The sequence below is a fragment of the Oncorhynchus gorbuscha genome, linkage group LG13 (assembly GCF_021184085.1).
Source record: "Oncorhynchus gorbuscha isolate QuinsamMale2020 ecotype Even-year linkage group LG13, OgorEven_v1.0, whole genome shotgun sequence".
Taxonomy (NCBI): Eukaryota; Metazoa; Chordata; class Actinopteri; order Salmoniformes; family Salmonidae; genus Oncorhynchus; species Oncorhynchus gorbuscha.
This window is the reverse complement of record NC_060185.1, coordinates 70,892,739-70,916,607: the sequence shown is the minus strand read 5'-3', so window position 1 is coordinate 70,916,607 and position 23,869 is coordinate 70,892,739. Positions and strand designations below refer to the sequence as shown.

The 23,869-nt window shown below is 46.3% G+C and overlaps 1 protein-coding gene across 1 annotated transcript in view; it reads left to right on the top strand.

The window, feature by feature from the left end:
* Nucleotides 1-22,939, top strand: part of LOC123993469 (protocadherin Fat 4-like) — a 107,553-nt gene extending 84,614 nt beyond the window's left edge. The window contains exons 7-17 of the mRNA XM_046295645.1: nt 487-667; nt 1,535-1,785; nt 2,024-6,370; nt 7,713-7,817; nt 8,102-8,409; nt 10,619-10,704; nt 11,375-11,554; nt 11,902-12,026; nt 12,166-12,383; nt 14,269-14,530; nt 19,739-22,939. Of these exons, the coding sequence (XP_046151601.1) occupies nt 487-667; nt 1,535-1,785; nt 2,024-6,370; nt 7,713-7,817; nt 8,102-8,409; nt 10,619-10,704; nt 11,375-11,554; nt 11,902-12,026; nt 12,166-12,383; nt 14,269-14,530; nt 19,739-21,648 (7,973 nt within the window). The 3' untranslated portion in view covers nt 21,649-22,939. The remainder of the gene's footprint in view (nt 1-486; nt 668-1,534; nt 1,786-2,023; nt 6,371-7,712; nt 7,818-8,101; nt 8,410-10,618; nt 10,705-11,374; nt 11,555-11,901; nt 12,027-12,165; nt 12,384-14,268; nt 14,531-19,738) is intronic.
* The last annotated feature ends 930 nt before the right edge of the window (nt 22,940-23,869 follow it).

Sequence of the window (23,869 nt, the reverse complement as noted above, 5' to 3'; positions counted from 1 at the left end):
CGCTTGGCGAATGAACGGCTAGATTTTTGCTGAAAATAGAATGTTCTGTTCTCTCGATTTCCACAAAGTAACTCACTGAGTGCTGCTTGCCTCAAAATAGATACCGGTACCTCAGCAACCAGATTACATCTATGATGTCCAAGACCCAGGGAAGGACACATTCTAAAGATTCTGTTTCAGAGCTATTGATGTCTTTTGACGTGTTGTGTGTTGATGTGGCAGCATGGCTCAGAAAGCAGGACTGGTGGTGACCGAAGAGGTTTGCTGGATTAAATGCAGGGATCTTGTGGTGCAGTCCCTGCAAGGATATAAATTGCTTCAGCATGTAAACGATAAACCCGCACAATAACTCATCTTTCACACAAAATGATATTCTAACTGTGCTCACATGGAACTGCCTTAGGTATTTCGAATAGAGTTTTTTCTTGTTCCTTTGATATCCTCTCATTGCCTTTTTGTCTTTTTTCCTCCCCCTTTTATGACCAGGCTCTCCTCCCCTGAGTGGAACGGGTACGGTCACCGTCTTGGTAGATGACGTCAACGACAACGTCCCTGTGTTCACCTCGTCCACCTTCCACACCACCATTGCAGAGGACGCCCCCACCGGCACTGACGTGCTCCTGGTTAACAGTTCCGACGCAGACGTGGGCCTCAACGGTATCATAAGGTACATTCCAGAGCCAGACGCCCACCCCACTCCGTCCCTAGGGTCATAGGCGGGCTCCTGTTACCCCAAGTCGGACATTTTACTCAGATCGGACCCCCGCTTGTTCACCCTCCCCTCGACCCGGTACCCCCAATGGGGAGGCGCATGTGGGTGAGGCAACTTGCCCCACTTTCCCAAAACATTGTAATGATGATGTTAATTGGCTATGACAGAAGTAGTATCGGGGGTTCCACAGGTTCTAGGCCTTACTGGAAATCAGAACCAGTTGCCATCAGTTATTAGTTTACATTCTCACAGCCCATTAACTTGGGATTTTTTACTTCTGCTTTTGAACTGTTTGGACCACTTCTGGTTGTAGACAGTTTGTTTGTTGTCCGAATAAGTCTGTGTTCACACTTTATTCCATAATTTGTCACCAGTTTCAGGGGAAATGCTTTTCTAGGAAGCCTTTTCAAAATATGTGCTCTTGTGTACATGTAGATGTCAGTATATGTTTGTGTCTGCGACTTACTGGAAACTTCTAAAAAGTTGAGTGAAACACTATCCTCTTTTGGAAACCAAAAAAGTATGGCTCTTTGGTCACAAATAATTCCGGGGTGTCTCCAACCCTGAACTTCAGCAGAGAGCAGCTTGAATTAGAAGCCTCTGTGAGAATGAAAAAATACAGGAGAAAATGGAAGTACCAACTTGGATAGAATATTAAGATGGATACCTTAAGAATTGGGTAATGCTTTGATAGATGGTGCTTTCTTCGAAACCAAAGAAACAGCAAGGAAGTTACATTAGATCTGTGCTTCTCTGTTAAATGTGCTCTCTGCCTCTTTAAAGCCGTGTCCTCCACATGTCCTCTTCTGTGTGTCCCTACAGTTACAGATTGACTGGAGGCAATGGTCAGTTTTCCATCAACCCAGGTACAGGCCAGATCATCACCAGCTCCCTACTGGACCGGGAGGCCAGAGCCAACTACCAGCTCCTAGTTGTGGCCACAGACGGGGGGCAGCCCCTGGGCATGTCCAGCTCCGCCACTGTGTCAGTGGTGGTGGCTGACATCAACGACAACCCTCCCCGCTTCCACCACCACCCCTATGTCACACACATCCCCGCCTTCACCACAGCAGGTGGGTTCAGATTTGATCAATTCATCTTAATGTCAAATATGAATGTTCTTCTATATCGAATTATATCATGCTTACACAGTACAATATATGATTATATAATTAAAGTGTACTGTATATGAACCCCTATGAAATTATTACTTTTGTGAAAAATATTGATGATGAAGTGAATATCTGTTGTACTTATAGTAGTTATTATGAGGTATTTTGTCTCATTTCATCCACTCATTCTCATTTTCAGGCAAGTTGGTATTCGCTGTGACGGTGACAGATGAGGACGCTGGACTCAATGCTCAGCTCCACTACTCTCTAACTGGCCGCAACTCCGACAAGTTCAAGATTGACCCCGTAAGAGGAGCCATAACAGCCAATGAGAGGTTGACAGGCAGCTCGGAGGTCACCCTCACTGTCCGAGTGAAAGACGGAGGAACCAATCCCAAAACAGACTCGACCACTGTGACCGTCCGGTTTGTGACCGGGGGAGACTTCCCTGTCATCAAGCTGAAGGATACTACTTTCACATTCCCAGAGAGCCAACCCACAAACACAATCGTTACCATTGTGACCGGGGCCTCAACACGTGGTGGGGCCCTATCATACTACATCGCCAGTGGAAACCTGGATAATGCCTTTCACATTGACCAGTTGACTGGAGAGCTGTCAATCAAACAATCACTGGACTTTGAACACATTCAGAAATATGTGCTCTGGGTTGAGGCCAGGGACCAAGGATTCCCTCCCCATTCCTCCTATGAGAAAGTGGAGATCACAGTGCTGGACGTAAATGACAACCACCCTGTATTTGACAGGGAACCATTCCATGCAGATATACTGGAGAACCTGTCCCCTCAGCGGGTGCTCATGGTCTCTGCCGTGGATCAGGACAGTGGCCCGAACGGCCAGCTGGAATATGCCATTATCGATGGCAACAAGGAGAACAGCTTCAGCATCAACCGGGCCACTGGTGAAATCCGAACGACCAGGCCTCTTGACAGGGAAAAACTAGCTCAATATGCCCTCAAAGTGAAGGCCACCGACCGTGGCAATTCTCCCAAAAGCACAGCTGTGAAAGTTCTGATCAATGTATTAGATGTGAATGATAACGCTCCCAGGTTCTCTAAGATCTTTAGCGCCACAGTGCCCGAAAACGCCCCAGTGGGTTACACTGTCACCAGGGTTACAACCACAGACGAGGACACGGGTGCTAATGCCATAAGCAAATATTCAATCACAGACCAAAGTCTACCGTTCACTATCAATCCAAGTACTGGAGACATAACTATCAGTAGACCACTCAATAGGGAAGACACTGGCCATTACATTGCCAAAGTTTCTGCCCATGACTCTGGCTGGACAGTTAGCACGGATGTCACAATATTTGTAACGGATGTAAATGATAATGCCCCCCGATTCAGTCGGCCATCTTACTACCTGGACTACCCTGAGCTTACAGAGGTGGGGTCACTCGTTACTCAGGTGTCTGCGACTGACCCCGACGAAGGTGTCAATGGCAAAATATTCTATTTCATCAGGTCCCAGTCAGAATATTTCAGGATCAATTCAAGCTCGGGAGAAATCTTTATCAAGCAGCATTTAAAATATCAAAACTCAACTGGCAGCAACATAAACATAAATCGGCACAGTTTCATCATTACTGCTTCAGACCGTGCGACCAAGCCATTGATGAGTGAAACTACAGTCATTGTAAACATAGTAGATAGTAATGACAATCCACCCAAGTTTGAATCCTCTAGCTACTTTACCCCTGTCACGAAAAGCGTCAAAGTTGGCACCAAACTTATCAGGGTCATAGCTCTTGACCTTAAAGATTTTGGCCTCAACTCTGAGGTGGATTATATAATATCAGGAGGGAATAGCACTAGCAAGTTCAAGCTGGATAAACAGAGTGGATGGGTCACAGTCGCCTCCTCACTCACCTCAGATATGAACAAGGTGTTCCTCATGGATGTTACAGCCAGAGACAAAGGGAACCCCCCTCTGAGTGCTAGAACCACTGTGAAAGTGGCAGTCACTGAGGAGAACCACCACACACCAGAGTTCTCCCAAAGCCAAGTCACAGCTACCATACCTGAGAGCCTTGCCGTGGGGACAGCCATCAGGACGCTCTCTGCCAGGGACAAGGACAAAGAGATGAACGGGCTTATCACATACAACATCACCACAGGTAATGACAAGGGCCTGTTTGCCGTGAACAGTAAAACAGGAGTCCTATCTCTGGCCAATCATCTGGACTTTGAGGAAAAGCAAAAGCATGAACTCAGAGTGACAGCCAACGACGGGGGATGGATTGCAAAGACCAGCTACGTCATGGTCACAATCCATGTGACCGATGTGAACGACAACCCACCTATATTTGAACCTGATGAGTATTTCCCTGTGGTACAGGAGAACGTTCCCAGTGGCACAACGGTGGTGAAAATGAATGCCACAGACAGAGATTCAGGGCCCAATGCTGTCATGGCTTACGTGATTCAGTCGTCAGACAGCGACCTCTTTGTAATTGATCCAAACACAGGCGTAATCACCACCCAGGGTTTCCTGGATTACGAGGCTAAGCAGGTCTACCACTTAACAGTGAAGGCCTTCAATGTCCCAGACGAGGAGCGCTGTAGTTTTGCCAATGTCAACATTCAGCTCAAGGGAGCCAATGAATATGTTCCCCGCTTTGTCTCGAAGCAGTATTACTTCGAAATCTCTGAAGCAGCTCCAACAGGCACAGTGGTGGGAGAGGTGTTCGCCAGTGACCGTGACCAAGGGGATGACGGAGTGGTTTACTACCTAATTTTCGGGAAGAGCAGAAGAAAGGGCTTCAGCATCAACAGGAAAACAGGACAGATCCACGTCACAGGCCCCCTCGATCGTGAGAAAGAGGAAAAGATCTCACTCAAAGTCCTGGCGAAGAATGCGGGAAGCATCCGTGGGGCTGATATTGACGAGGTCTTTGTGAATATCACAATCCTGGATGCCAATGATCCTCCTGTTTTCAGCCAGGAACTGTATAATGTTCAGATCAGTGAGGGTCTATCCCCTGGTGGTCTGGTCACCTTCGTTAGTGCCCAAGACTCTGACTCTGTCCCAAGCTGGAGCAGATTCTCCTACTCCATAGCCTCAGATTTAGAGAAAAATGTCTTCACTATCAACCCCCAGACTGGCCAAGTGTCTGTAGCAGCTGAGCTGGACAGGGAAACCACTCCTGTGTTCAGCCTTACTCTGCTAGCTGTGGACTCTGGCTCACCCTCCGCAACTGGAAGTGCCACCCTGGTTGTGAATCTGGAGGACATTAATGATAACGGTCCTACTCTGAAGACGGTGAGTGCAGAAGTCATGGAAAACCAGCGAGCTGGGACAGATGTCGCAACTCTTACTTCAACCGACCCAGACCTGTCACCCAATCAAGGTCCATTCTCATACAGTCTGCTCATCTCGGGCTCAGCCAGTAATTACTTCAGCCTCAGCCCCACTGGAGTGCTGACCACCAATCGAGAGATTGACAGGGAGCAGATCAGCGACTTTTACCTCTCTGTGGTGATTAAGGACTCTGGTGTCCCTCAGATGTCCTCAACTGGAACAGTCCACGTAAAAGTAAACGATCAGAATGATAACCCATCAGAGCCACGCTCCGTGGAGATCTTCATCCACTATTTCGGAAACATGTTCCCCGGAGGATCCCTTGGGGTTGTGAAGCCCCAAGACCCAGACATCCAGGACAGCTTCCACTGCTCCTTGACCCCTCCTTCATCCAGTCTGTTTACCATCCCAACAGGCACCTGTGACCTCAACTCAAAGGCCCGCTCAACAGACGGAACATTCGAATTAGCTGTCCGAAGTAGTGATGGTGTCCACGGCTCTGTCAGTAGTAACGTCCGGGTCTTCTTCGTGGGGTTCACCAACGCCACTGTGGACAATAGTATCCTGATTCGCCTCCGTACCCAGGGGGTTACCACCTTCCTCACCAATCACTACCTCAGCTTTGTCCGTATCGCAAACTCACAGCTGGCAGGGCTTGGCACTGGAGTACAGCTGTATGGCGCCTTTGAACTCAACAACCAAACATTCCTGATGGCTGCCATAAAGCGAAGCCACGGACAGTATGTCAACCCCAGTGGAGTTGCCACCTTCTTTCAGAGCATTAAAGATGTTCTGCACAGGCAGAGTGGTGTACAGATAGACTCAGTGGATCACGACCCCTGCACACGTAACCCATGCCAAAATGGGGGCAGCTGCAAGAGGCGCCTTAGCGTGGGGCCAGATATGAAGACTGAGGATAGTGTCCCGGTGATCCTTGTCTCCAACCACCCCCATCAGCCCTACGCCTGCAGTTGCAGACCAGGGTACGCAGGGGCACTGTGTGAGATGGATATAGACGAGTGCCTGCCGTCTCCGTGCCACAACGGCGGGACCTGCCACAACCTGGTGGGAGGATTCTCCTGCACCTGCCCAGAGGGATTCACAGGCATGGCCTGCGAGAGGGACGTCAACGAATGCCTCTCCAACCCCTGCAAGAATGGAGCGCTGTGCCAGAATTACCCCGGTGGATTCAACTGCATCTGCAAATCTGGCTTTGCAGGTACCGTACACCGCCTTAGGAGCCATTTAGATTTTATGAGCAACACAACCACAGATGTTCAGCTAGGCTCAAGTATACACACACTGCACATGACTCACACTTTTTTGTCCAAGTACAATATTTGCCTGCAAACGAATGCAAGAGGTGTTGTAACCCTAGCATACAGGCTTGACTGCCAAAAACCAAAAACTGTTTGGTTTTACGATTGCAAGTTGGGAGGTATCAGCTTTGATGCATATCAGCTTGTCATGTTTACCTTAATAAAAAGGATGATGCGAAATTGACCCCAGTAAGGGCCTTACTGTGGACTGTACACAGTTCACTAGTCTCATATAGTCTCATATTCCTCTGCATGCCTTTCTTTCTACAGTACTTAAGCATATTTTTTATATTTAGGGCTCTGCTCATCTTTCTTTTGTTCAAACATTGAGAGGTTTGATCCTTACAGATCCTTAAAGATAAAAAATAAAAAACATTTTGAGTGAACTATAGATAATTAGCCACTCTATTTTTGTGTAAATCACTCCCTCCCTACTTGAATTTGATGGTGTGATAAATACAATAATATTACTCTTAATGAAGGGAGTGCACATGGAGAAGCATAAATGAGAACAGTAGTTTGAATCATGTCTGTTTGATCAGCTGCTGGCTGTAGTAGCTGATAGACATTTCAAATGATCACCGGCGGACATGTTGCCTCAGCACCAGTCATTACTGTCTTTTTTGATTATGACCATAACAAATGACCACACACCTTGTCATTTCGTCGAGACAAATGGCCCTCCTGAAGAACTGCTCCTTTTGACTTAAAGAAGCTTGCATGCCCTCCCGTTGAACTCCACACTTCCCATTTTCCATGCCTGGTTGTGGTGAAATTATTTTTCTAATGGTACAGGAGTCTTAAAAATGCTTAGAAATACATAAAGCTGCAGGCCATTGTCAGTGTCGCCCCTTGTATACCTTGTTCTGTCTGTTATCTTATGTTATTCATCACATTTTCATCATGTTTTAGTTCATTGGCTTCAGAGATCCAATGAAGTCTACAGTTCTAAAATCTCTATATATTTTTGTACTTTGTCACACATGCAAGTTTCAAAGAAACTCTTATAACATTACAATAGCCTAGGATCAGGGTTTCCCAAACTCGTTCCTGGGGCCTTCTCTGGGTGCACTGAGTTTGGGAAACTATGGCGTAGACCCTCTGTGGTTTTAAGCATCAGTGACAGGGTGCCATAGGAAGAAAAACAACATGGACTGTGTTTTCCCCCACATCTTCCTGTGTTTGCCCCCCCCACGTCTTCCCACCACGTTCATTTTAATTTGTGTTGTTTTGTGAACCCAGGAAAAACGTGTGATTCCATCGTCAATCACTGTGAGTGTAACCCATGTTTTAATGGCGGCTCCTGCCAGAACAGAGTGGATGGGTATAACTGTCATTGTCCATTTGGTAAGTATTAACTTAGAGGAAACTGCTACGTGATTGAAAACTATCTCGATTGGCAAAATGACTGGGGATAGCATGACACTGTGGATAGCATGTCTCCATTTCGCATTTATTCACATACTGTATGTTGTGTAACTGTTTCTCTCTTCTAAGCATGATACCCTTATGGTTAGCCTATGATAGCGGATGACAACAGATTCCCAGCTGTGTGCTGATTTTGTAGATGCAGTATGGTGAATTATTCATGACATCCCTGTTTCATTTTTTTTCATTCCTTTCCTCCTCAGGGGTCTTTGGAAAACACTGTGAACTCAACAGCTACGGCTTTGAGGAGCTGTCCTACATGGAGTTTCCGAGCCTGGATCCCAACAACAACTACATCTACATCAAGTTTGCCACACTAAAGAGCAACGCTCTCCTCATGTACAACCATGACAACCAGACCGGAGACAAGGCGGAATTCCTGGCTCTGGAGATCTTTGAGGGACGGATGCGCTTCTCGTTTAACTTGGGAAGCGGGACCTATAAACTAATCACCATGATAAAGGTTTCAGATGGACAGTTCCACACAGTCATCGCAAGGAGAGCTGGAATGGTGAGAGGCATTTTTGTTACATATGGCTTTATTACCAAGCTGATTTTATTTGTTTTGCATCATAAACAGTTGGAAAATATATTTGGTTTGAAGTCAATGGTTTTATGGACCTATAATTGCACAAATGTAGAGTAGCTTTCTAAAGCCCCCACATGTAGGCCTATATAGAAGACTAGTTTATGTTTCAATAGCAGCTATAACATCCTGGGTTTTTATAGCTGAGAGCAGCGTCCAAATTTGGCCTCATATTCTTCTTTTTTTTTGCACCGTGAGATGATAATTAAACTGCCCACACACTGGTAGTTCTGCATATAGTTTTCATAGTTGTAATTATATTTGATTGCTTGTTGTGATTTACAATATGGCCTCCAAAATAGCCTCAGACTCTGAAATTCCTTCTATTTGCTCCAAATCTAGTTGTTTCTCTGACAGTTGTTCAGTGGTTGGGCTAAAACAATTACTAGCCATTCCAAAGTTGTATAAGCCTCCTGCCGGACTTCAGATTTGTAATTTCCCATCATGCACAGGGATTTCATTGGAAACTGGCAAAATCATTCAATTGTCAGCTTTGAGAGAGTGACAGGACAGGTGCTCAACGTGTAGTGAGAAATGCGATGTGTAGGTTGAGGAATTAAGATGTTGAGGTTCTTAACCGAGTTATAAGAACGAAAACAGAGCTTATTATCTATTTTTCTGCTCTGCTGACTAGTATTTTTTCTCCGATATGTCAGTGGGTGCTGCAGCACCCCTACTTCCCGCGGCTATGCCTGTGAAGAGCATTTTTTCAGTTCTTCCACTTTTGGATTCTGAGCAGATGTGATAACCAGACACCAGTTATAGTCCTAGTAATGTAGGACACACCGAGAGAGTCAAGGACACTGTTGTTTATATTTAAATCATATTCTAGTTCACCCAACTGAAAGCTGCACCCCAGCAAGCATCATTTATATTGTCTATACTCTGTATTATAACAGCAATAGTTATGAGTATGACCACTAAGAACACTAATGCAGCTTACATTTGTAATACAGTCATTTGCAATTTAACTGCAACATTTGTTGTAATGTTCTTCTCAATGCTATTTTTGCCTTATTTCCTATTCCTTCCCATTGTGAGTGGTTTTAGGCCTCACATAAATAATTTACAACTAGTCGCAGCCTTCAGCATCCACGTTCTGTTTTCATCCTCAACGAGTCTTGAACCTGACTTTCTCAAGTAAATAATCATGGCGAATGGAAGACAATAGCAGAGAGGGTTGGTCGTTGGAAAAGGATGCTCTCCAGTGACACTTTTCCGCCCTCATATGTTGTGACATCACTAATCTGTGGTGTTTACCCTGTAACCTGAAAGTTAAACAAACAGAAACAATGCTCCTGGTCTTTTGTCACATTTTATATCCATTTTCAGAGGGTGTTTCCTCCAGAAAACCATTCGCCAGTCATGTGAGACACTTGACAGTGTGTGTAGGCTGTGGTTTGGCTGCAGGGGCTTTGATCTGAGAGAAAAGCATTAATAAAATGCCCATCTGGCGCCGAAGGGTAGCTCTTGCCCTTCAGCAACAGCGACAAAGCCCTGAGACAAATGAATCTTTTTTTTCCATTGTTGTTTTTTTGCCTCGTAAATTGTACGTTTCTGTGTTAGCAATTAGCGCAGGAAGGGATGGTGGAGTCACGCTCTCTGGCATCTCTTGGATTGATTTGTGCTCACGTTCCGTGGAGGCCGCTCCGTGTTTACCTAAGATCTTGGTGTACGTGGAGCATGCTGTCATGGTTTTTCAACACGTTCACACACTTTTCATTTCTCCTGCCACCTCGTTTTTTCACCTCAGTCAAGCTTCAGAGACCACAGAATTAAAGAGAAAGTAGAACAATTATTAGCCTTGGCTAACGGTAAAGGTCATATCTTAGGGAATTTTAGATTTCCGTGTAGGTCTACTGCGTCTTCATAATGATGGTTTCAAATACAGTATGCTATTGAAAATAACATGAATTGTAACTTACAAAATCAGTCATGTAGTTGTATTTACTGTTGTCTGTCTGTCTTCCTGCAAACTGGAGTGCTCATCTGAGTAAGATATTACTGTCTGTGCTGGTACAACCATCAGGAAGGTGCAACGTGTGTGGTAATTTGTTTTGTGTTGTATGTGTGCTGTACAGTCAAAGCAGAATAACATGTGCGTGACCGTGTCTCTGCTCCTCTCGTCATTCAGGCTGCGTCCCTGACAGTCGACCTGTGTGGGGACGATCAGGAGCCAGGCTACTGTGCTGTGAGCAACGTGGCTGTCCATACTGACTGGTAAGAACACATAACGTTACATAGAGCTTACCACACAGTCCATCCTGGCAACGTACACCCAGCTGTCAACTACATAGTGAAAGGCTCAATTCGGTAGAAGAGACTTTGGGTATAAATAAGGGAAGCATTTATTTCCAGATGCAAATAGCACTTTATTTCCATGATATACTGTAGTAAATAAATATCATTCCTTGAGAAAAAAAACATAATGCCATTTGAAGCTGTTTACTGTCAGAGTAGCTCTTTCTGGCCACTTTCAATTTATACAAACTTCCTCATCGGTCACTATTGGTTCTCATTCTGGGAAGTTGAAAATATCAACTATACAACAATATCTCATGTCTCTGCTAATGGAACAGTCTGTGGACGCATCCATCATGTCGACTGTTCTCAATGAACCCTTGCATATCCACGTTGGCTTGTGTAAACCATAGTGTCTGTAAACACATACAAGGAACATCACATGTATCGTTTAGCATTGTGAGAGGCCCAGAGTGAAAAGCTGTCTGGATGCATAGGGGGAGAACTGTGTGTGAGACTGTCTGAGTGAGTGATCTGGCAGATGAGGAGGGTCTGCTGCAGTTTATTTGCGGAGGGCCCGGACCCCTGTAGGGCCATGTTGTTGTGAGAGGCGCTGACCCCCAGCGGCTTCTCCTTCTCCTTCTCGCAGGATTCTGGACGTTGGGCCCAACCGTCTCTCGGTGGGAGGCGTCAGGTCAATAGAGCCCGTCCTTCATCGCCGTGGCCAGGTCGCCACACACGACTTTGTGGGCTGCATCATGGAGTTCGCCGTCAACGGCCGCCCACTAGAGCCCAGTCAGGCCTTGGCATCCCATGGCATCCTTGACAGGTTTAGCTCTCTCCCTACCTCTTTCTTTCCTACATCCTTCCATCCTACTCAACCCCCTAACCCCCAAACTCTCCCAGCACGATATCTGGTCATTCTCTGTAGCTCTCAACCCTCAAGAACCGCTGAAAAGCCATCTTTGATATAAATAGCAGACGTACAGTTTTTTTGGAATAGTAGAATGGAGATTTTTTCTTTTAGTTTGTTGTGAATAGTGGCGAGGACAGATCTTTTAATATGCTAATTCCCTGGTACTTTTATGGTTTTTGTATTGGAGGAGTTGCATCTGCCGGGTCCATGTAGAGGGCCCGCTGTCCACCATGGGGGCTGACTTGTCTGTCTGTCCGTAGATGTCCCAGACTGGAGGGAGCCTGCACAGCCAACACCTGCAGACATGGGGGCACCTGTATTGACTACTGGTCCTGGCAGCAGTGCAAATGCATGGAAGGCTTCACTGGCAAAAACTGCGAGAAATGTAAGAATCCCTTTGGAGGGGAATTTTGGCTGACTATGCTTGCGGTCTGAGTCATACACTTCTTGTGAATTTGACCATCACTCAGATGCAGATTGTATAATTTCCTTTGTGCTGACTTGTGCTTTTCATTATTTCATAGACATCACGGCTGACACGGCTCTCTCGCTGGACGGGACTGGTCGGCTTGACTACGCCATGCGCCAGAGCCCCAAACGGGATGTCCTGCTACGCCAGAGCCTCATGGGCTTGCCCTCTGACTTCTCTGGGCCCAGCAGCCTTGAGGTCAAGTTCCGCACCCGCAGCAAGAGTGGCACCCTGCTCCATGTCCAGGAGAGCAGCAACTACACCACCATAAAGGTAAAGGAAGGCTCCACGGAGCGATGCCAGAGACATGCTAGAATGTGTCTGCTGTTCTCAAAGCATCCGGAGGCACAAGTGAGCGTACATACAGGCATGTTAGTATATTTGTCAATTTCTCCATTTGCTACTTTGTCGTCATCCTGAGATCCACAAGTAAACATGTCACACATACACACAGTCCTCCCTTAGCTCCCCATCCCTGAGTCAAAGCTATAAGGGGACCTGTCTTCATCACCTCCTCTCATTTCCCATATATATATATACGCTCCATACGGTCCTTCAATCTGCTGCTATAAACTTCAAGGCTCTGAGTGATTCGGGGCAGCTGCCCAAGGGCCTTCCTTTCCTCCAGGACACAGAGGGTCTCTCTGGTTGTTTTCTAGTGCAGAGCAGCCCCCAGAATCCCCCTACCACTACTAGTATACAGCCCAAAGAACAATATTGAATGTACTGCATGACCCTAGAAAATGAGAATCATTTCTACAGGAGTATAAATCATGTAAAAGAGATAAGTTTAATTGGTTCTCCAGATCTCTTTTCCTGTGTTTTTTGGCTCACGGGATTTTTTTCCTTTTCCAGATTTTGTCGTGAACCTTTAAAATCAATTCCTCCTGAAATGTATGAGATGACCATACACAATGCCTGGCACACATTCATTTTGTAAGAGAAAGTCATATTGGTTCATTACTTTTACATTTACATTACATTTACAAAGAATGAACTCTATTGCGTATGGATATAGTTTATGCATAGTGAAAGTAAAAGTATTAACTGGTCCTGCATACATAACATAACACGATCATAATAATAATATCAGTCTGGTTTACTGGTATTTGGCACATGCAACACTTTCCTCTGCACTGCAACGAGGGTTGCAAAGTGACTGGTCATTTACCAAAGTTACCCGGAATCTTCAGTGACTTTGGTAATTAACAGAAAATCAATGGAAATCTATGGAAATTTCGAATAACTTCAACTAAATATGTGTATGTATTCATATATAGTGTTCATTTATTCTATGTCTGTCCATGTTGTTTCTAGTAGATAGACCATATGGTTGCAGAGGAAATAGCCTATTTAATGAAGAAATCATCAAGTCAATGGTATTCATTTCCAATTATTCACTTGTACCTCCCGTTTGATGCGAAAACATATTGACGTAGTAAAATAAATAAAAGTTAGGGAAACAATTTTTATAAAGGACATTTCATGCTAAAACCCTCATTCCAATGGTATTCACTAAGTTGATGGTTTATATATAGGATAATGTTTTACAGCTTTGTCATTCTATGTTGTATTATTTAATTATTTCATATATTTTACATGATAAGGCCACACAGAGGGACACAGATTATTGGGGACACCTGTGATAATCTGAAGTACCCAAAAGGGCCACTAGATGTCTTGTGATAGATTACGTAAAATCTTTGAAAGACACCACAGTTCTGGTAGTTTACTGGTAAACTTCTAATGTTTCCAGTAATACACCCTGCCTTTGCAAACCTAACTGCAACAGTCATTATTGTAAAGGAACATGTGTTTTCAATCAACTCTCCTACCTGTTACAATAACGATACTGTAAATAAAATTCCAAAACAAGAACAACTCTCCAACTGAAATGAAACATAAACAACATCCCAGAGTTGAGAATTATCAGAGCCTGAGCATATAATCATATCATCATGCTTATCCATTTCTCCGAGCTCTCCTTCTCCACAAACATATACAATACAGTATCTATGTCTGTCCTCCCGTCTGCGTCCGTCTGTCTGCGTCCGTCTGTCTGTGTCCACCCGTCTGTGTCCGTCCATCTGTCCACACGTGTATCTATCCATCCATCCATCCATCCATCTAATTTCATCTCTGTCTCTTTCCCCCCCAGTTAAAAAATGGCAATGTCCACTACATCTCTGACGCGGGCGTGGGAGGCAAGGTGGAGAGGACCCTGGGGGAGATGGTCCTATCAGATGGCCAGTGGCACGTCCTGCAGATTTTCAAAAACGGCTCAGCCACCTCCCTTCACGTGGACGGAGCCCTACTCAAGCTCATCCAGCATCCCACCCAGGACTTTGGGGGTCTTAATGTCCTGACCATGTCCCTCGGTGGTGTCCCCTCTGGCCCCACCCAGCAGAAAATTGCATCAGGTGATTTGGTGAAATGTGAAGTTGCTGTTATTGTCATACACTGAGTGCCCACAACATTTAATCAAATCAAATCAAATCCAATTTTATTTGGCACATACACATGGTTAGCAGATGTTAATGCGAGTGTAGCGAAATGCTTGTGCTTCTAGTTCCGACAATGCAGTAATAACCAACAAGTAATCTAACAATTCCAAAACTACTGTCTTATACACAGTGTAAGGGGATAAAGAATATGTACATAAAGATATATGAATGAGTGATGGTACAGAGCAGCATAGGCAAGATACAGTAGATGGTATCGAGTACAGTATATACATATGAAATGAGTATGTAAACAAAGTGGCATAGTTAAAGTGGCTAGTGATACATGTATTACATAAGGATGCAGTCGATGATATAGAGTACAGTATATACGTATGCATATGAGATGAATAATGTAGGTTATGTAACATTATATAAGGTAGCATTGTTTAAAGTGGCTAGTGATATATTTTACATCATTTCCCATCAATTCCCATTATTAAAGTGGCTGGAGTTGAGTCAGTGTCAGTGTGTTGGCAGCAGCCACTCAATGTTAGTGGTGGCTGTTTAACAGTCTGATGGCCTTGAGATAGAAGCTGTTTTTCAGTCTCTCGGTCCCAGCTTTGATACACCTGTACTGACCTCGCCTTCTGGATGATAGCGGGGTGAACAGGCAGTGGCTCGGGTGGTTGTTGTCCTTGATGATCTTTATGGCCTTCCTGTAACATCGGGTGGTGTAGGTGTCCTGGAGGGCAGGTAGTTTGCCCCCGGTGATGCGTTGTGCAGACTTCACTACCCTCTGGAGAGCCTTACGGTTGTGGGCGGAGCAGTTGCCGTACCAGGCGGTGATACAGCCCGTCAGGATGCTCTCGATTGTGCATCTGTAGAAGTTTGTGAGTGCTTTTGGTGACAAGCCAAATTTCTTCAGCCTCCTGAGGTTGAAGAGGCGCTGCTGCGCCTTCTTCACGATGCTGTCTGTGAGTGGACCAATTCAGTTTGTCTGTGATGTGTATGCCGAGGAACTTAAAACTTACTACCCTCTCCACTACTGTTCAATCGATGAGGATAGGGGGGGTGTTCCCTCTGCTGTTTCCTGAAGTCCACAATCATCTCCTTAGTTTTGTTGACGTTGAGTGTGAGGTTATTTTCCTGACACCACACTCTGAGGGCCCTCACCTCCTCCCTGTAGGCCGTCTCGTCGTTGTTGGTAATCAAGCCTACCACTGTTGTGTCGTCCGCACCCTTGATGATTGAGTTGGAGGCGTGCGTGGCCACGCAGTCGTGGGTGAACAGGGAGTACAGGAGAGGGCTCAGAACGCACCCTTGTGGGGCCCCAGTGTTGAGGATCAGCGGGGTGGAGATGTTGTTGCCTACCCTCACCACCTGGGGGCGGCCCGTCAGGAAGTCCAGTACCCAGTTGCACAGGGCGGGGTCGAGACCCAGGGTCTCAAGCTTGATGACGAGCTTGGAGAGTACTATGGTGTTGAATGCCGAGCTGTAGTCGATGAACAGCATTCTCACATAGGTATTCCTCTTGTCCAGATGGGTTAGGGCAGTGTGCAGTGTGGTTGAGATTTCATCGTCTGTGGACCTATTTGGGCGGTAAGCAAATTGGAGTGGGTCTAGGGTGTCAGGTAGGGTGGAGGTGATGTGGTCCTTGACTCGTCTCACAAAGCACTTTATGATGACGGAAGTGAGTGCTACGGGGCGGTAGTCGTTTAGCTCAGTTACCTTAGCTTTCTTGGGAACAGGAACAATGGGGGCCCTCTTGAAGCATGTGGGAACAGCAGACAGGTATAGGGATTGATTGAATATGTCCGTAAACACACCGGCCAGCTGGTCTGCGCATGCTCTGAGGGCGCGGCTGGGGATGCCGTCTGGGCCTGCAGCCTTGCGAGGGTTAACACGTTTAAATGTTTTACTCACCTCGGCTGCAGTGAAGGAGAGTCCGCATGTTTTCATTGCAGGCCGTGTCAGTGGCATTGTATTGTCCTCAAAGCGGGCAAAAAAGTTATTTAGTCTGCCTGGGAGCAAGACATCCTGGTCCGTGACTAGGCTGGTTTTCTTCTTGTAGTCCGTGACTGACTGTAGACCCTGCCACATACCTCTTGTGTCTGAGCTGTTGAATTGAGATTCTACTTTGTCTCTATACTGACGCTTAGCTTGTTTGATAGCCTTGCGGGGGCAATAGCTGCACTGTTTGTATTCGGTCATGTTACCAGTCACCTTGCCCTGATTAAAAGCAGTGGTTCGCGCTTTCAGTTTCACGCGAATGCTGCCATCAATCCACGGTTTCTAGGTAGGAAATGTTTTAATCGTTGCTATGGGAACGACATCTTCAACGCACGTTCTAATGAACTCACACACCAAATCAGTGTATTCGTCAATGTTGTTATCTGACGCAATAAGAAACATATCCCAGTCCATGTGATGGAAGCAGTCTTGGAGTGTGGAATCAGCTTTGTCGGACCAGCGTTGGACAGACCTCAGCGTGGGAGCTACTTGTTTTAGTTTCTGTCTGTAGGCAGGGATCAACAAAATGGAGTCGTGGTCAGCTTTTCCGAAAGCAGGGCGGGGCAGGGCCTTATATGCATCGCGGAATTTAGAGTAACAATGATCCAAGGTTTTTCAAGCCCTGGTTGCGCAATCGATATCCTGATACAATTTAGGGAGTCTTGTTTTCAGATTAGCCTTGTTAAAATCCCCAGCTACAATGAATGCAGCCTCAGGATGTATGGTTTCCAGTTTGCAAAGAGTCAAATGAAGTTCGTACAGAGCCATCGATGTGTCTGCTTGGGGGGGAATATATACGGCTGTGATTATAATCGAAGAGAATTCTCTTGGTAGATAATGCGGTCGACATTTGATTGTGAGGAATTCTAAATCAGGTGAACAGAAGGATTTGAGTTCCTGTATGTTTCTTTGATCACACCACGTCTCGTTAGTCATAAGGCATACGCCCCCGCCCCTCTTCTTACCAGAAAGATGTTTGTTTCTGTCGGCGCGATGCATGGAGAAACCCGCTGGCTGCACCGCCTCCGATAGCGTCTCTCCAGTGAGCCATGTTTCCGTGAAGCAAAGAACGTTACAGTCTCTGATGTCCCTCTGGAATGCTACCCTTGCTCGGATTTCATCAACCTTGTTGTCAAGAGACTGGACATTGGCGAGAAGAATGCTAGGGAGTGGTGCACGATGTGCCCGTCTCCGGAGTCTGACCAGAAGACCGCCTCGTTTCCCTCTTTTACAGAGTCGTTTTTTGGGGTGGGGTCGCCGACTGGGATCCATTCCGTTGTCCTGGTTGAAAGGCAGAACACAGGATCCACTTCGCGAAAATCATATTCTTGGTCGTACTGATGGTGAGTTGACGCTGATCTTATATTCAGTAGTTCTTCTCGACTGTATGTAGTGAAACCTAAGATGACCTGGGGTACTAATGTAAGAAATAACACGTAAAAAAACAAAAAAACTGCATAGTTTCCTAGGAACGCGAAGTGAGGCGGCCATCTCTGTCGGCGCCGGAAGTATAAGGAACACCTTCTGAAAATTGAGTTGGAACCCCCCCTCATTTGCCCTCAGAACAACCTCAATGCATCGGGCATGGACTGTACAATGTGTCGAAAGAGTTCCACAGGGATGCTGGCCCATTTTGACTCCAATGCGTTCCACAGTTGTGTCAAGTTGGCTGGATGTCTTGGGTGGTGGACCATTCTTGATACACACAGGAAACTGTTGAGTGTGAAAAACCCAGCAGCGTTGCAGTTCTTGACACACTCAAACTGGTGCGCCTGACTCTTAATACCATACCCAGTTCAAAGGCACTTATATTTTTTGTCTTGCCCGTTATCCCTCTGAATGGCACACATACACAATCCATGTCTCAATTGTCTCATGGCTTAAAAATCCTTCTTTAACCTGTCTCCTCCCCTTCATATACACTGACTGAAGTGGATTTAACAAGTGACATCAATAAGGATCATAGCCTTCACCTTGTCAGTCTCTTATGGAATGACATGTTTTGTACACACAGTGTAGTATGTGAAAGATACCTTTTTCACTGAATAAAAGGTCTTCTGTTGACCATATTAGGTGGTGTTCCAGTCCTGCTGACTGGAGATAGTGTAAATTGTGTTTTTGACATTGGACACATATTTGACTGTGAAATATTTACAGTAGAAGAGAGTTAATGTTGCTCTCTTTGACAGATTATTTCTAGACAATAACTAATGTGAAACTAGTTTAATTAGGTGGGGGAGCCCCGCCTTTGATGCTTTCATGTTTTAATCTCTTTGCTCTGGAACCTCGGCTTTGGTTAGGCCTAAATCACGTATCAAATGTCCTCAACTCTGACTTGAAAATAGTTTGGATAGGGTGAACGGGAGGGCTTCCAGAGGGAGGGATACACCGCTGTAAATGTATGACTTTTCGGGGAAAGAAAATGACTTAATACTATGGACTGGACTAATATGGTAAAAAATGAGCAATTTGAATGATTTGTTGGCCTCTTTCACACAGCAAGGTCCAGGATATATTTAAAAATAAACAGGCTCACGCAGATCTATTGCAGGCTGCCTTGCCTAGCACACTGATAATCTGGTCCCGGTTTCCACGCCTGCACCAAATAAGACCTGACCCCTCGCTCAATATGCGTATCGAAGCAGCTGTGCGCATTCAACTAGTAAGATTATAATGACAAAATAGTTTACATTTATATTGTAATAATTTCAATAAACATGTTTACATCTGTGAGGGACATTGTGAGGCAATATGAAAGTAAAGGTTTGAATTGGTCACCAAAACATTTCTTCCACATGGATGTCTTGAAGCGATATGAGGTCTGAAGGTAGATTGTCTGGCATCAACTTCCCATTTTTTAGTAAATAATCATATTGGATTGTCTCAGAATTTACCCATTTGAGAATGTGATTTGTCGAGGTACTTTCCATGAGAAAATTTCATTGAGATTTTAATCGATGCTGAACCAATAGTCGCCAAAATTCCCCCAGTTCTGATTATAGCTTTCAGTTCCTGTTAATTACAAGGAGGCAATCCAAGCCTCATTGCAAATTCTGAAAAGCGATCAAACTTGTGCCATTCGGAAATTATGATCTTCCAGGCCACTGTGTTGTCTTAATAACCGTCCAGGACTACTTCCTGTTTACTGAACACCTCTTCCTATTCTTCCTGCAGGCTTTGATGGCTGCCTGGCCTATGTGAAGTACAATGGGGAGAATCTACCATTCAGTGGAGATCACAGCGCTGTCACCATCTCCAAGACCAGCTCAGCCGTTAAGATTGGCTGCAGAGGGCCCAACCTGTGTGAGAGCAGCCCTTGCTGGGATGGCCTGATGTGTGTCAACCAGTGGTACACCTACCAGTGCCTCCCGCCCGGCGAATGCGCCTCCAGCCCTTGCCAGAACCGAGGGAGCTGCGTCCCTGGCCCCCGCTCTAGTTACACCTGCGTCTGCTCTGAGTTCTACACTGGCAAGACCTGCGAGACCCTGGTGGCGTGCCTGGGGGTTCAATGCCCTCAGGGCACCCTCTGCAAGACGGCCAACAATGGCGGCTTCATCTGCAGCCCGAGCCCCACAGCCAAGGAGCTTACCTTGCCCATCTGGGCAGTGCCAGCCATTGTGGGAAGCTGTGCCACAGCCCTGGCCCTGGTGGTGCTCAGTCTGATCCTCTGCAACCACTGCAAGGGCCGCAACAAGACCAAAGTGCCAAAGGAGGAGAAGCAGCCTAAGGAGAAGAAGAAGAAGAAGAAGAAAAAAAAAGGGAGTGAGAACGTGGCCTTTGACGACCCAGATAACATACCTCCGTACGGTGATGAAATGACGGTGAGGAAGCAGCCTGAGGGGAACCCCAAGCCTGACATCATCGAGAGGGAAAACCCCTACCTGATATACGACGAGACGGACATTCCCCACAATAATGAGACCATCCCCAGCGCCCCCTGTGCCCCCTGCCAGATGCCTGAGGCAGACATGGAACACTATGACATAGACAACGCCAGCAGCATTGCCCCGTCCGACGCCGACATCATCCAGCATTACAAGCAGTTCCGCAGCCACACGCCCAAGTTCTCCATCCAGAGACACAGCCCTCTGGGCTTTGCCAGACAGTCTCCCCTGCCATTGGGGGCCACCAGCTACACCTACCAGCCCCAGTACAGCCAGGCACTGAGGTCCACCCCTCTCAGCCACTCAGCCTGCCCCACGCCCAACCCCCTCTCCAGGCACAGCCCGGCCCCCTTCACCAAGCCCTCGTCCTTCTACCGCAACACCCCCACCAGAGAGCTTAACCTGGCCCGCAGGGATGGCAGCCCCCTGGACTTGCACCACAATGAGATGAGCCAGCAGGGAGCCATGTTCAACTACGGCAACCGGCTGGGCCGACGCAGCAAGAGCCCCCAGACTATGGGGGGCCACAGCTCCAGGCCAGGCAGCCGGCTCAAGCAGCCCATCGAGCAGATCCCCCTGGAGACGGGGCCCCCCGTGGGGCTGTCCATTGAGGAGGTGGAGCGGCTCAACACGCCACGGCCCCGAAACCCCAGCATCTGCAGCGCCGACCATGGCCGCTCCTCGTCTGAAGAGGACTGCCGGAGGCCCCTGTCACGGGTGCGCAACCCAGCCGATGGTATCCCTGCCCCGGAGTCATCATCTGAGAGCGACTCCCACGACTCCTTCACCTGCTCAGAGATGGAGTACGACCGGGAGAAGCCCGTGGCCTACAGCTCCAGGGTGCCCAAGCTGTCGCAGGTCAACGAGTCAGACGCCGACGATGAGGACTACGGCGGGCGGCTCAAGCAGAGGCGCTACTCCAGCCGGCGGACCGAGGGCGGGCCCGCTGCACAGGCACCGATGACAGACCACTACACTTTGCCCCATAAACTGGGCCAGCAAGCCGGGGGCTTCAACTGGGACAACCTGTTGAACTGGGGCCCAGGCTTCGGCCATTACGTAGATGTATTCAAGGACCTGGCCCTGCTGCCGGAGAACGCAGCCCCGAAAGAAATGAACATTGAGATGAACATTGAGATGAACAGTGGGGATGGGTCAGTCACCATTCTGAATGAAGGGGAGGCCGAGCAATATGTATGAGACTATTTATTACAATCCTGTACAGTATGGTATGTTCTCTAAAAGATAAACTAAGACAATGTAGATAAGAAGCAGAGCACATTGAGAGCACGTTAATTTCTTTGTGGAAATAAGACAACCTTCAATGCAGTAAAGCAGAAAATGACACCTGTAATATTACTTCTAATGGAGTTAGCCCCTTGGAAGAGTATACCAGTCCTTTCCAGACCTCTAATTGTACAATCATCTCTGCGGTCTCATTATGCGTTATACATTAACACTGAATGGTTGGAACAAAAAGCCTGGGTCTGAATTCAATTTGATGACTGCAAAGCTAAATTTGATCTTCATCAAATGTAGCTGGTCTGTATTACCAATAATGTCGCTCCTTTGCGAAACGTCTGTCACATTCACCAGTGAAAGATAAGATGAGCGATAGCATTGAAACACTCGCAAGATAATTTCCAAAGGCCATAGCAATAGAAACCCCAGCCTGTGTCTTTTTTTGTCCTATTTCTAATTTTTAAAAGGAAGCATATGTGTATGATTCTACAACACCTCTAGGCATCCAGATACAGCCCTCATGTAAAAATGAGCACACCACTTTGCTTGCACGGTAATCGAGGCCTGCCAGTGTTATGACCCAAGCACGATAACCGCTCTCTGGCTGTATGTGTTCTCTCAGATGACTGGCTAAGCACTCCAAGAGCTAGGATTAATCAAGTCCCTGCCTTACAGACATTTTAGGATGCTGAGGATACTATTGTTTCTGTTGGCGGGGTTGGGAAGGGAAGGTTCTGTGATGAATGGTCTGGGTCACAATCCCCCGAGCCTGAGTGTTATTTGACCAGCCAAAAGGTTCGGCCGATGATAGCTGATCCATCCCGTCATGACGTGAACCCCACCCTACTACGACTATGAACTTGTGTATATTTGTCTGTTTTCATGGGAAATCATGGATGTCATCGTTGTCAGTGTTTTTGTGCATTATTTTTAAATGTATGGTTTCTACTTTTTGTACTGTTTATTAACTTAAACGACTTAAGATGGGGTTTTATGGATATTCTCACATGCAGAAGTGTGTTCTTACTTTCAGGGAAAGTAAGATTGAATACTTATCTTTTACATTTGTTACATATGTAACGTCAGTATTTTCCCACTTTTGATAAAACTATAACACACTTTACGCTTTGTACATGTAAAAAGCCAATAACAGAATAAAACATATTTATTTAAAGGTCTCTTTCAATACAAAGTGAGCATGTCATGTGGTAAGCAATCCTGTGGGGGAGGCACCTTTTGAGCTCAGATTGCAGCTCATTAATGTGGGTGGTATGGTATTTTATACTCTAAGGACTCTAAGACTGTTGTGAGTAGAGTTTAAATAAAGCATGTGCTGAATTGAACAAAACATTTTAAAAGGCCATTGAGGACCTAAATGAAACTGAGCCACAGTGCTGGCAGCCAAGCACAACATCCAGCGGACTCAGCGACGCAGGGCCCTCTATTGCTTTCAACAATTATTTACATCTGGCTTATTGAGTAGAACAATTTTTTGTAGCCTGATGATCTGGTATGTAACATGCTTATCTTCTCCGTCATCGAGAGAGAGGGGCCACGAAGAGAGAGAGAGAGAGAGAGAGAGAGAGAGAGAGAGAGAGAGAGAGAGAGAGAGAGAGAGAGAGAGAGAGAGAGAGAGAGAGAGAGAGAGAGAGAGAGAGAGAGAGAGAGAGAGAGAGAGAGAGAGAGAGAGAGAGAGAGAGAGAGAGAGAGAGAGAGAGAGAGAGAGAGAGAGAGAGAGTGGGGAGCCATGAACCAAGCGAAGAGTGACAACCCAAATCTGGTAGATTACTGTGGACTCCTGGAGAGGTTCTGTCCTGCCGAGACCAATGTTGACGTAGACTGCTTGGGAATGCTGTACCATGCCGATGCTGAAATAATAACACTCATAAGGATAATGATAGTAAGTGAAAAAGGACCTCGTGTAAACACAAGAGAAGATGAATCCAAATAAACCTCACAGCAGCTCTCTCGCTTTGCTGTGTGAGATTGGCATGGCAGGGTATCAAAATGAAACCGAGAGAGGAGTCGAAGATTGCATAGCATGCACTCCCCTCTAACTAAATGTGAATTAGAAAGGGAGACATACCCCCATAGGTGAGAGAGAGACAGACAGGGGCGGATGGCAAAAATAAATACCAGCAAATGCCAGATGGGATGGTGTTTCTTTTTCCTTAGTGGG